At 37.1% G+C, this 13,977-nt stretch overlaps 1 protein-coding gene across 2 annotated transcripts; it reads left to right on the plus strand.

The window, feature by feature from the left end:
* Positions 1 to 1,432: 1,432 nt before the first annotated feature.
* On the plus strand, positions 1,433 to 4,429 carry LOC112755479 (uncharacterized). Of its 2 annotated transcripts, XM_025803597.3 has the most exons (3): positions 1,433 to 1,771; positions 1,913 to 2,091; positions 2,472 to 4,429. In XM_025803597.3, the coding sequence occupies exon 3, from the start codon at positions 2,474 to 2,476 to the stop codon at positions 3,734 to 3,736; it is 1,263 nt and encodes a 420-aa protein (XP_025659382.1). In that variant the 5' UTR covers positions 1,433 to 1,771; positions 1,913 to 2,091; positions 2,472 to 2,473; the 3' UTR covers positions 3,737 to 4,429. The 2 variants fall into 2 exon arrangements, with proteins under 2 accessions (XP_025659382.1, XP_025659384.1); XM_025803599.3 differs by having other exon boundaries at positions 1,448 to 2,091.
* The last annotated feature ends 9,548 nt before the right edge of the window (positions 4,430 to 13,977 follow it).

The raw sequence follows: 13,977 nt of genomic DNA on the forward strand, positions 1-13,977 counted from the left end.
ATGTAGGCTGCACTGTACTTAGCAGCCGAACCAGGATATATCTTGGTGTAATTTTCTTCCTCTCCTACCCCACTTCTGTTTTCTACTGCACAGGAGCAAAAACCAAAAATGTCTCGTGCCAAGTGACGAGACAAAATGAAAATGTCTCGTGGCTAGGGACGAGCTAAAAACGAAAAAGTCTCCTCTGAATCCATCAAGTGTTAACAAACAAAAAGGGGCTAAGATTCAACCCCCCTTCTCTTAGCCACTGAAACCATCATATATATATATATATATATATATATATATATATATATATATATATATATATATTTTTTTTTTTTTTTTTGTATCAGGAAGTATGTGGGGAAGATGGGTAGAAATTAGGAGTTATGTTTTTTTTTTTTGTATCAGGAAGAATTATGTGTTTGAATTTTCTGTCTCACTCTCTTAATTTCATTTGTATTTGGACTTGGTTCAGCTTCTACTTGACCTGAATTTCGACAAAAAAAAAAAAACTAGAGATATTATTATTAAATTTATTTTCACTTGCCTCATTAACAAACTATAAGTTTATAATGACCAGTATAACTTGAACTAATTTTTCTGACTTTCTAACAAGTAATTTTCATTGTGGGGTCTGTTTTTGTTCATGCTGTCACATCGTGCAACTAGGTATAATAATCAATTTATGTCTTGGATACGCGTCCAACCCAATATCATGACACTGCAATATACCTATTTGTTCGTTTGTAATACATTTGATACGCGTCCAACCCAGCATCGTGATACGCATTCAACCCAGCATCGTGATACGTGTCTAACTCTAGGTATTAAAACTTTTATCTTACAGCACCATAGAATTTTCCTTTTAACTATTAACCAATTTTTGTTAGTTTGCAATACATTTAATACATTGATACTTTATTTGTTCTCTAATGATAAGTGTCTCTTCCTAATTTTGTTTTTTATATCAAATTAATTGTATTTTTTATATTTCAATAACTCATTAATTAATTTATAGCATACCTTTTAAATATTTATTGAAAATAAAATATTAGTTAATATCATGAATTCATGATCATAGAGAAAAAATACATTGTGATCATAGCAATAATTTGTCTTTTACGTTTTACCTTCAAATTTGTAAATATTTAAGAAAATTTACTGATTATTTTAATCAATATATTCGATTAAAGAAGACAATTAATTTAAAAAGAATGAATAATGTCTTTTTGAAAAATAAAAAATCTCTATTTTGATTCTTTTAATCAATATCTTTAAAGTACCAAGGAATTATAATTTTTTCATACTCATCTAAGAAGTTACGAGTTTAAATTTCTCTATCTTCAGTAAAAAAAAAAAATATCTACACTCTTAAAAAAATATTTAAAGAGTTAAAACTTAAAAATTTTATTTTATTTTAAATATTTAATAAAAGAATGCACTCTTTAGTTGAATATTTTTTAAACAGACCAAACAGGGTGTTGAAAAAACTAAATAAAAAAAAAAAGAAAAGAAAGAAAGAAAGAAAGTGAGTGCAAAAACAAAAGAGGAAGAGGAACACTGTTAAGAGCGATCGAAAAGCTTCGCACTCACACAGAGGAAACAAAGCTCAATACATAATTTCAGCAAACAAAATAAATTCAAAAAAGGGGGAAAGAAAAGGAGAGAGAAAGAGATATATGTGTATACAGAGAGCGCCATAAGCCATAGTCGAAGCTTCGAAGATTCGGAATCAGCAAGTTCCGAGGTTCGAGATTTCTATGCAAATTCTCTGAACTGCGCTGAGGTCAGAGCACAATCAATAATAAACTTCAAAGCTTTATTTACGTCGTTGTTCTTCATTGTGCTTCCTTCCATTGTTGCAAATTTCAAGGGAAAAAAAAACTCTGGCGTTGCTCAATTTCGTTCAACTAAGTCGTCTTTTCAGGATTTGGAGTTCGGAGCTCTCGAATTTCGCGCGACAATGAGGATTTCTGCTTTGATGCAAGTGGTGTTGTAATGCTCGCGCTTCGCGCTTTTACGACGCAACGGGCATGGTGTTTCATGCCCCGAGTTTGGTGATTCAAGCTTAGGGTTTTGATTTGCCACGCAATTCGTTGAATTCAGGTTAGTTTCAATGTTTCCGTGCTCGGAGCTAGCACGTTCCGTTTGCGGTTTTGATCTCTAGGGTTTAGGTGTTTGGGATGTTGAGATTTAGCTTTTGCATTATTTGGTGTATTCGTTGGTAAATTTTGAGCTATGGTGTAACTGTTTTTCAGTTTCAGAATTGTAACTTTCTGATATGTTACTGTTATTGGTATGATTTGTGCATCTGGTTGTTGTAGTATTCAGGGCTTATGGTAGTTTAATTTGTTTAAATGATATGGGAGAGGGTAGATTTTGGTTTCTTTGCAAATAGAAATAACTGTAATTCAGTTGAAATTGATGTTCCGGGTTGGTTGGTTATTTGCTGATTTGTTGTCTGCTGTATGAATCTTTCTGTTCAGAGATGCAACCACAGCAGAGCTCTAGAATTGATTTGGTCGAATTGAAAGCACATATTGTAAAGAAGGTTGGAGCTGATAAGTCGAAGCGTTATTTCTATTACTTGGGCAGGTTTTTGAGTCAGAAGCTGAGAAAGAATGAGTTTGACAAATTGTGCTTTCGGTTACTCGGAAGGGAGAACATTCCATTGCATAATCATTTTATAAGATCAATTTTGAAGAATGCTTGCCAAGCGAATTCCGCACCACCAGTACAGCCATCCAGTACTCCGAAATCAGTGGCACATGCTTCTAACATATCTCCTAGTAGACAAGATGGACATGAACAGAGTGTTACCAACTTCCAAAGTCAAAATCAAAACGCACCCATTTGGTCAAATGGGGTTCTGCCAGTCTCCCCACGCAAGGTTCGGTCTGGAATGCGTGATAGGAAGCTTAAAGATAGACCAAGCCCTCTTGGACCAAATGGGAAAGTTGACTCTGTTGTTCATCAATCCACAGCTACTGAAGACAGTGGTAGTAAGGTTGAAATGGAGAATGGAACACTTAGTCATTGTGATTATCAAAGACCCATACATCATCTTAAAGCAGTTGCCGAGCTACCTGAGAATGAAATAGGGGATGTTATTCAGAGACCTGCCGAAAAGTCAAGAATACATGACAAGGGGCCAACCAAAACATCGATTGTTGAAGATGGGGAAGAGGTGGAGCAGTTAAACCACGTCAGTTTTTCCAGAAGTCCCCTGACAGCACCGCTTGGAATTCCTTACTGCTCTGCTAGCGTGGGTGGGACCCGCAAAGCAGTGCCGGTTAGTAGCAGTAGTGATTTTGTTAGTTGTTGTGACAGTGGTAGCTTGTATGATACAGATACATTGAGAAGGCACATGCAACAGATTACCATGGTACAGGGTCTTGGAGGTGTTTCTTTAGAATGTGCAAACACTTTGAATAATATGGTAGATGTGTACTTGAAACGCTTAATCAGGTCTTGTGTTGATTTAGTGGGCGCTCGGACTACAAATCATTCAAGGAAGCCCCTTGTCTCTAAACAGCAGATTCAGGGGAAGGTCATGAACGGCATATGGCCAAATAATCTTTCGCATGTGCAGAGTGTTGGTGGCCTGGGAGAACCTGAGCCCGAACACAGACCACCCTGCTCTGTATCTTTGCATGATTTTAAGATTGCCATGCAGCTAAATCCACGTCAGCTTGGAGAAGATTGGCCTCTGTTGTTAGAGAAAATTTCTATGCAGTCCTTTGACGAATAACACATGTACTAAAGTTTTTCTTCTTAAGCAAAGATTGGGTCTGTTTATTAAGGTTCTGTAAGGCTCTGGCAAGTTCGGTGTTCATTAGCACAATTAGTTCTGCTCTCATTGCCAGGAGGAACCAGGTGAGACTCATCTTGGAAAACTTCTAGCCCTTCCAGACTCAAATACAGGTTCTGAGTGCTAGTTAAAGGGCTAGTATGGATCACAGTTCACAGATTTATTTAACTGCAACCAGGGTGCTATCAAATCAAGCCCATGATTGGTTGTGCTGTTGTATGTTTAGCATTGATGTTGGCTGTATTTGCCATTGTTAAAGATCATAAGGTTTTTCTTTCTGCTTGCAGCCAATCTCTTAATAAAATTATCAGGTAGTAAGCCCATCCCAGGCATCCACGTGTCACAGTCATGTGAGTCCAGTTCCCACCATTTTGTTCGAGCATGTAATGTGCATCTTCCTACATGATCGATTGATGTCAATGTTTGGTGGATTGTAATTCTCTAGAGGATTTATTTTGAATGTTGTATGGGCAGTGCATGCTTTGCTCGGTGTGTCATGACCAACATACAATGTGTAGTGTGAAAAAAACTTGTTCCCAAAAGCTGTTTTCTCTGACATGTATTCTTTCCCACTTTGAAATTCAAATATCAAAATTTGGTATAAAAAAATCTTACATGCTTTTGCCCTCTCAATCAGGCTCGTTCATTCATTCATTCTTTCTACTCCCTCCCCCCCTTCCTTACTATTATAATGCTGCATCACAAAAAGAAAAATTACCAAAGCACACTTTTTCCTGTTTCATTTTTATCTCTCTTGGCTGCATCAAAATAAGGCTCAACCCCAAGAACACCAGGAACAGACTGTTGACCTAAGCATTGCAAAGAACCAGGTTGACTGGGGAAGAATGGAGATACACTGGAAAATACCAGGATGGATCAAAGATCAGGGATCAGCCTCAAAGGAGAACGATGGAGAGACTGAGAGAACTGGTTGTGAAGTAAGGATCTCTCAATCTCACTTTCTTCCCTGTCATACACATTTTTCCACACTCCTCTCAGCCAGCTCATTTCTCAAATAAACTAAAACGATGAACATTTGATCTCTCTTTCTTGATTTCTCTCTCATTATCTTCAAAGGTAGTGTGGTGAGAAATGGTGGTCTGGAAGGTCTCTTAGCCAGAGAAGATTACGCAGAGGAGGACGGATTTGAAGAACAAGAAATGGGAGCAAGGGAAGAATGGCGTCGAGTGAGAGAAACGGCTGCAATGATGGGTATTAAAAAGGTGATTGAAGGGGTTGATGGTGGTGACTGTGGAGAGCAGGGGGTCCTAGGTAGGTGTTTTTTAGGGTTATACTATTGGGCTCTAAGGGATGTGAGGCAATAGCCAAATTAAAATGATTTGTAGGTTTACAACATTTTTTTTCCATACAAAAACATAAGTCTTTTCTGCATTTTTTTATAGAATACTGTAATATTATGGAATTTATTGAATCTTTATTCATGTTCATTAAATTGGGTTCATGATTTCAACATGGCTTCAAGAAAAGCAGAAGCAGCTAGTTAGTTTTAGGCTCTTCTTGTGTTCCTAAATTATGAGTATTGTTCAAAAACTGTTATATGCTCTGCCCCAATGGTACCCTTTTTCTTAAGCTCGGTGATCTTTCAGCTACTTATGGATTGTGAAGAACTGTTTGATATTTGATTCTCTCAGGCAAATAGGATAATACATGGTAGAATGGAAATGAGAAGCAGATGCACTAGGATTCGATGCCATCAATTTGAACAAAAATAAAAATACTGATGTTTTGCCATGTAAAATAATCTCTTTCCGTAAAGTACTAAGGTTAATTTTGTGTTTGAACTTTTATCATTTTGAGTAAACTGATGTTGCAACTTGCAGTTTAGAATTAAGGCTTGATCTTGTGGAGTTTTGCAAATTATTTATGTATTTGTCATTATTTATTTATTTATTTATTACGTATACTTCAGTTGACAGAAACAAGGTTGTCCTCAAATCAAGTACGGATCGTAGGCCTGCAGCACAGGGATGTATATATATATATATATATATATATATCTTCTATTTTTGGTGTGATTATGTGATCTCAAAGTTATAGCTGTAAAAGGATCTTTGGAGATGAAATTCAGAGTGATAACCATCATCACATTGTGTGAGGTTCTAGCCTAGGAAGAGAGTTGGAGATGAAATTTAGAGTGATAACCATTGCATTGTGTGTTGGTTCTATCCTAGGAAGATAGAGCAGAAACTGTTGCCATGAGGCAGAGCAGTTTCAGAAGAACATATATTATGTAAGAGGGAAAAGGAATAAACCAAAAGTTAACTTATCTGACAGACGAGATATTTTGGTAAAGTTAATATCTTTAACAGACTAGGTTGACAATTAAAGGTACTTGCTTACTTAGTGTTGATGATCATTGTTCTTCCTGTTTTCATACTCTTTTATATATATATATATATATTGATGTGTATATTTTGCTTACCTAGTAGGATAAAGCTTTGTTGTTATTGTTGTAAAAATTATAAAGTCAAGATTATTTCAAGCTGAGGATGGACTTCGAAAATGTGGTATATCTCCATTATCGGTAGATGGATAAAATCTACTGAATCTTCACTGGTGTTGTGCCTTTTGGAGGTATACCATAAAGAGGTGAGCTCATTGTCCAAAATTATGTATAGATGGTCCTTTTGGTTCTGCTTCTCAAGACCATGTAAACTATGGCATTGTGGTACTGATTTTCTTTGGCATTGGACCCACAACTTCCATTAGCATCTGTAAAGATGTAGCTACAACACAGTGATCATGTAGGGGCTTTTATGTATATAGTCTGCTTTATATTTTTTGATGTTATAGTGCATAATGCTAAAATTCAATTTGATCATCATCTTTTCCATTAAGTAAACACCAAAATTTTGATATTTGTAATAAAGCAGTTTCAGATAATGCAGTCACTTAACAAAGGGTGCACTTAAAGCATATATTTGATCAGAAGAGAGCAAAACTGCTTTGACTGGGTTAGAGATATGATGAATGAAATTTACAACTTCAAACATGAATCAGGTATGTCTTAACTGACAGTGCAACCTTATTATTGTCTCATTCTTGCATAAGTAATATCATGTTAAATAATTGATATAAAGACAGCATCAGTTATGTCATGATATACCCAAGCTGTATTAACGTGATGTGTGAGAATATATTAAATGTTTTAAAGTGTAATATGTTTGACCTTGGAAGATGATAGGTGATTCATTACTATTTGTGTCAGGATTGGTTTGTAAAGATGATAAAAAGATGAGAGTAGCACTCCAACCTATAAGCTGACCCCGAGGTTTTTTTTTTTTTTTTTTCTAACTATTTCTCAAGATGTTGTCTCTCTTTTAGGCTGCATTAGATTTACAAATTACCTGTTTGAGTCATTGCCAACTGCTTGCTGTTAATTGAAATGTAGTGCAATTAGAAATAACAGTGAACTATGTCTATTCATGGTAGGTGGGTTTAGTGCTAGAAGCGAGTCAATTCTGTTCCTGAACCAACTTGAGTTCGACTCATTAATAACTTGATAAGCCGAGCTTACGAGTTTATGAGCCAAACTTGAGCTTGGATTTGAATTCTTATATATTAAATGAGTCGAGTTTGGCTTTTGGTAAGCTAAGCTAAACCAAGCTCATTGGCTTATGAGCTAACTTGATTATATAATTAGTTAATTACCATAATTATAATTTTATATTACTTATTATAAATTATAGATATTTACATTATTGTTAATATATATTACTTATTTTATATTCTTAATTTATAATAAGTGTGCACCGTATTTGTTGATCTTTTGATATAAAATTTATAGTTATCTTTATTTTCATAATATATATAATGTGATAAAGTATATAGACTAACAATAATATATATAATTGAAGTGTTTTTTTATATGTAATTTATAATTTTTATCAATTATGTTCAATTGTTCATGCTATTTGAAGTTTTGAACTAGAGTTTCTGGTGAGTCTGATTGGCAAGCTTGAGCTTTATAATTATGCTCAATTGCGAATCAGCCAGCCATGAGTCGAGCTCAATTTTGTTAACCAAGCTTGAACTTGGCCTGCCTAAGTATAGTTATGGTGGCTACAGTGGCTATGGAACAGTTGTTTGAAATTGTTTAATTTTGTTAATTGTGATTTATTAGGGGAGTCATAATAGTAAATTTTGAGACGTTTACTACAAGAGCAAAATATGAAAATTTACATATATACTGATTAAATGATAACAAATAGAAAGAACGAGGAAATAATATCGTATTGAGAAAAGATTGGACGTGGCCAAGCGTAATTTAATTCATCACTCATTTTAATCCATCAAAACACTCCACATAACATGGTGAAACAGGAAGAAAACATCTAAATCATTGTAGAATTAAACTCTGTAGTAAACACTAATTAACGTGTGGAATGTACTTCATTTGTTGTGAATACGTAATCAGAACCAGTAGCCATTTCTTGATTAGGATTTTTTTTTTTTTTAATTTTTATTATGTTGTATACATGTATTATATAGTCTCACCAATTTTCAGAAGGCAAGGACCCTCCTAATGAATTTTACCTTATTTTAAGAGTACAGATACAGCTTCAATAGCAGAACCATGTCGGGACTGTGTATATGGGTATCAACTTGATTATGATTTGTTTGGCATTGATGTGTTTTGTCATTATCATGAACACAGGAAGTTTGTTAGTTTAGTAGTAGTATGTTTAATAACGACTGTCCAATGGGAAATGTTATTTCCATTTTGGATCCAATTATTTGCGCTTTCCTTTTATACGTATTGAATATGTATTTTGTGACGACACAAAAGTTTTGAAATCTATGCAATCTTTGTTTTCGAGGAACACATAAATTTGTGTGTTTTCGTGTACACATGTAATGATATATGGTGACTATTGATAAAATTTTGCAGTGTGTTTTGACCAATGATATGAAGATAGCAATATGTTTTGTTTGGGGTCAAATAAATAGATCATTTAAGGATTCCTGAATTGATGCTGTAATAGATCGTAATTGCAGGGGGGGAAAAAAAAACCTATTTTGATCATTGTGAATTGTTTAGAGTATGGTAGGTTGTGGACAAAGAAAATAAGTTTTGCAGGCATACAGTTGTTTTAGCTGCGAGCAAGGGATTATGATATGTAAGTATGTAACAAGAGCCGAGGGTTGCTATTCAATACGAGGATTGATTGAAATTCAATATATTGTGACAACATTAACATCTGTTGAAGTTTTTTTTAGGTGATTTCCGTTTAATGCCCGAACTTGCTACCATTTTTCATATCAATAATTTGGGACAATAAATGAATTTCTCATCAATGTTATTTTGTCATGAAAAATGTAGAGATGGAATGTGAAGTATTACATTTGTTGTGTAAAATTTTTTATTCTCCCATCCAGCAAAATATAAAAAATATGCTCTCTTCTCTCGTTTCTTTTCATTCAAAATTGTCCTCATTTTTCCTTTTCCTCCCCCTCTTGTTCACCTTCTCTTCGTTTGTTCAACTAGTGGAGATAAAAATTGAAAGACTAGTCAACTTAGATAAGGATATGTGGTTTATTGTTAGATATTTCGTCTTTAAAAGTTGTTCTTTGCATGTTGTTTGATTTCTTCATGGAATTAACTCGATGGTTTGATTTGGACATTTAGTTGGTTCATGTTCCATGGTTCATATTTTTTAGTAAATTATATAAATAAAATTTTAAAGCTTTCAAAGTTATTTTTATATAATAAATGTGATTTGCTTAAAAAATATTTTAATATAATTTACTAACAAGTATATGCGATAGTTATTATAATTTTTTAATAAAAATATTGTATTAAAATGAGTTTCAATAAAAGTGATACTTTTAAAAGTGTCATTAATATTATTTTATTAAATGTATTGAATAATAATAATTATCTTTATTTTCAATATTTTAATTTTATTGTTAATTTTTTTCTGCTTTTATCTCTAAAGTTTTAATATTTTTCAATTATATTTCTGGATTAGTCAACATATGATATGACGTCGCAATTATATTTTGACACACATTAGTGTAGAATGCTATGATGCATTTTCTTTAAAAGTGTTAATACATAACGATATAATTGAAACATATTTAAAAATTAAAGACAAAATTAAAAAAGTTAAAGATTAATGATATTTTTAAAATTTTTTAAAAATTTTAGAAATAAAAAATATATTTGACCCCAAAAAGTATCACGCTCTTTAATATTTTTAATATTCCTAGTATACTTAAATATTACCAATACTTCTTAATATTTGTTAGTTATTTTGGAGTATATAGAAAAATAAACTTATATAGGTTTTGTTTGAATAGAAAATAAAATAATTTAAATAAGATAATGTGGTTAAAGATATTTTTTAAATAAAAAGGCATTTACTTTATCAAATATCACATATAAATTTAAGGGCAAAAAACTAGAATAAACCAAGGGAAGTTGCAAATTACCTAAATGAGCCAAAGTGAAATTCGTTTCTGCAATGAGCCAAACCCTATATTTATATAATTCGAACCAGTGTGGTTCGAACTCTATTCATGAGTAATTCGAACCAGGGTGGTTCGAATTACTAAGAGAGAAATTCATTCAAGTAAATCGAACCAGGGTGGTTCGAATTACTTGGGAGGAAAACGTAGCACATAATTCGAACCAAGCTGGTTCGAATTATATGGGGAGACGCTGCATCAAGTAATTCGAACCAGGCTGGTTCGAATTACACAAACTGAATTCGAACCAGTCCGGTTCGATTTAGTGGTAGACAGTGCAATATATATATGGTTCTAAACGTGAGTTGCTCTCATAGAGGGTGTAATATGGCTAGTGAGGAGAGTTTTGTGGTTTTGGTTCACCATAGAGGATCCATTAAGAGGAAAACTCGCTCCGGTGTGAAGTTTACAGATAAGGATCCTCTCTGTATTGTCGTGAAACCAACGACGAGCTATGATGATCTTGTTAGATCTGTGCTGATGAAACTTGGTCTGGAAGGTGCGAAGCGAGTGAAGAAGTTTTTCTATCGCATTCCAATCACTGTCTTGCAGGATACGGTGAAGTATGATTGCTTCACGATTGGTAGTGATGAGGACCTGCAATTAATGTTTCTATGTCGGAGGCAGTTTCCCGAGGTGAGGACACCAGAGTTGTTGGCAAAGTTGGTTGATGTGGTATCCAGCTCAGGGGGTTCGAACCGGAATGCCACCACTGAAGCAGCGGCAGCCGGTTCGAGTTCCAAGCCTGCCGTTGCTTCTTCGTCCGTCCCTGTGTACGAGCCAGCGGTCGAACCAGTCGCCTCCCCGTCTTTTGCTGTTGATCTGAATGATGGAGTAGGCGACGTGGTAGGATCAGTTGATATTCTGCCGAACACTTTACAGGGAGTTCCACCGGTTGGCGTCGGAGATGGAGTGTTGGGTGATGTAGAGGAGGACGACGTCGAGCCGGATATGATTGAGGATGACAGCGGCGACGAGGTTGGAGCGACTGAGCCTGCATTGGTGGTCGGTGGTTCTAGTTCTGGCACACAGTAGTATCCACCACATTTTTCCTCTTTGGACCTAGATGCCATGAGACAAGAGGGTGTTTCAGGGCACTCTGTTGGATTCGGAGCTAGAGATGCTGAAGGGACTGCTGGTTTGACAGAGTTCCAGGTTGGTCAGCAATTTCAGGATAAAGACGAGGCCCTGTTAAGTGTGAAGACTTACAGCATCCGGCGAGGGGTACAGTACAAGGTTGTGGAGTCTGATCATCGCCGTTATGTGGGCAAGTGTTCTGAGTTTGGGAATGGGTGCACATGGTTGATTCGACTGAGTCTGCGGAAGCGCAAGGGCATTTGGGAGGTCAAGCGGTACAATGGACCTCACACTTGTCTTGCGACCTCCATCTCGAGTGACCACATGAGCTTGGATTATCATGTGATTTCCGCGTTCGTTATGCCAATGGTTAGGGCTTATGCATCCGTCAGCATCAAGGTGCTCCTAAATGCCACGGCAGCACACTTCGGGTTTAGGCCGACTTACAGGAGGGTCTGGATGGCGAAGTAGAAGGCAATTGCCCTCGTATACGGTGACTGGGATGAGTCATACAACGAGCTCCCCAGGTGGGTTTTGGGAGTCCAGTTGACGATGCCCGGTACTGTTGCAATCCTACGGACGAGCCCCGTTCGAGTTAGTGGACAAGTAGACGAGTCTCAAGCTTTTTTCCACAGACTTTTCTGGACGTTTCCACCGCTCATCCAGGCATTTCGCCATTGCAAGCCCTTAGATAGCATTGACGGGACCCATCTGTATGGAAAGTACGGGGGTACTTTGCTCATCGCGATTGCACAGGACGGGAACTCCAACATTCTACCCGTTGCATTCGCACTAGTAGAAGGTGAGAATGCAGAGTCTTGGTCATTCTTTCTCTCCCACCTTAGACAGCACGTGACACCGCAGCCCGGTCTTCTGGTTATATCGGACAGGCATAACGGCATAAAGGCTGCGCTTGAGGCTCCGGACGGAGGTTGGTTACCTCCATCTGCATACCGTGCATTCTGCATTCAACACGTAGCGGCTAATTTTGCCCTTACCTTCAAGGGCAAGGATGCACGTAGGCTTCTAGTGAATGCCGCATATGCCAAGACCGAGGTTGAGTTTGATTACTGGGTTGATATTCTTCGGTCTGAAGACCCGGCGATGTGTGAGTGGGCGAACCGGATTGATTATTCCTTATGGACTCAGCATCGTGACGAGGGACGGAGATTCGGTCACATGACGACGAATATCTCGGAGTGTCTCAACTCAATCCTAAAGGGTGTCAGAAACCTCCCTGTATGCTCTTTGGTGAAGGCAACATATGGAAGGCTTGCGGAACTCTTTGTTCGCAAGGGGAGAGAGGCTGAGGCCCAGATGGGAACCGGACAGCAATTCAGTCAGTACTTGGTGAAGTGTATAGAGGCCAACTTGAAGAATTCGCGGTGCTTCACGGTGACTTTTTATGACCGGGATAACTCCGAGTTCACCGTAGCCGAGACCACTCCGACGGGCTCTTTCTCATTGGGTACCTACAGAGTATCGCTTGCGTCTCGGACCTGTGACTGCGGGTACTTCCAGGCACTTCATTTCCCGTGCCAGCACACACTTGCATGCTGCGCCTACTCACGGGTTACCTGGTCCTCTTATGTTCACAGCGTGTATCAGATTAGTTCAGTGTTCCGTGTGTACCAGATGGGATTCACACCGCCGATACCGGAGGGATTCTGGCCACCTTACGACGGGCCAACCGTGATCCCGGTAAAACAAAGTTATTTCCGTACTAACCTCTTCGTTGATGACCCCAGCTATATGGGCGACTCCGTCCAAGCGATATAACCGTGCCGGATCGTCCCCCATGAGCAGAGTATTCCGTTCAGGTCTTTCTCGGAGAGAATCTGGGTCGTTTTCTCTGAGATTTGGTGGGGCAGGGGAAGGTGAGAATGGTTCGAATGAGGCTGATTCGAACTCCTTATATAGCCCAATCACTAGTAATTCGAACCAGGGTGGTTCAAATTACTAACAACCTAGCTTAAGTGTAATTCGAACCAGGGTGGTTCGAATTACATGATGACCTCATTTACCCATAATTCGAACTGGCGTGGTTCGAATTACTTGCATTCCTAGTTCGAACCAAGCTGGTTCGATTTACTTTCAATTTTTTCTTTGAAATTCGAACTGCTCTGGTTCGAATTATTTGAAGATGAAGTTCGAACTAGCCTGGTTCGAATTACATAAAAATATGATCTGGCTCATTGCTGTATCGATTTTCATTTTGGCTCATATAGGTAAATTTGGATTGATGTTGGCTTATTATAGTATTTTGCCCTAAATTTAAATATAGAAGTCAAACGGTAATTTTATAATTATCTCACTCTCAATAATAAATATGATATAATAAAATAAAGAGGTAAATATTAAATCGGTACCCGAAAGATTTTGGCACTGATAAAATAGTACCTGACTTTTGTTATTGACAAAATATTCCCTAAAAGATTTTAAAATTTGACAAGTGTGTTTCCGAGCTTGCCGGAACAAATCTCCGACAAACACAATGCTGACATGCCACCTTATTCTAGTGACTTGGCAAACCATCCCCCAAACCCTAATCACTTCCTCCCAATGCAGACTCTCCCTCCATCTCCCTCCCAATCGCAGCCCTCCCCCTGTCC

The sequence above is a fragment of the Arachis hypogaea genome, chromosome 16, assembly GCF_003086295.3.
Source record: "Arachis hypogaea cultivar Tifrunner chromosome 16, arahy.Tifrunner.gnm2.J5K5, whole genome shotgun sequence".
Classification (NCBI taxonomy): Eukaryota; Viridiplantae; Streptophyta; class Magnoliopsida; order Fabales; family Fabaceae; genus Arachis; species Arachis hypogaea.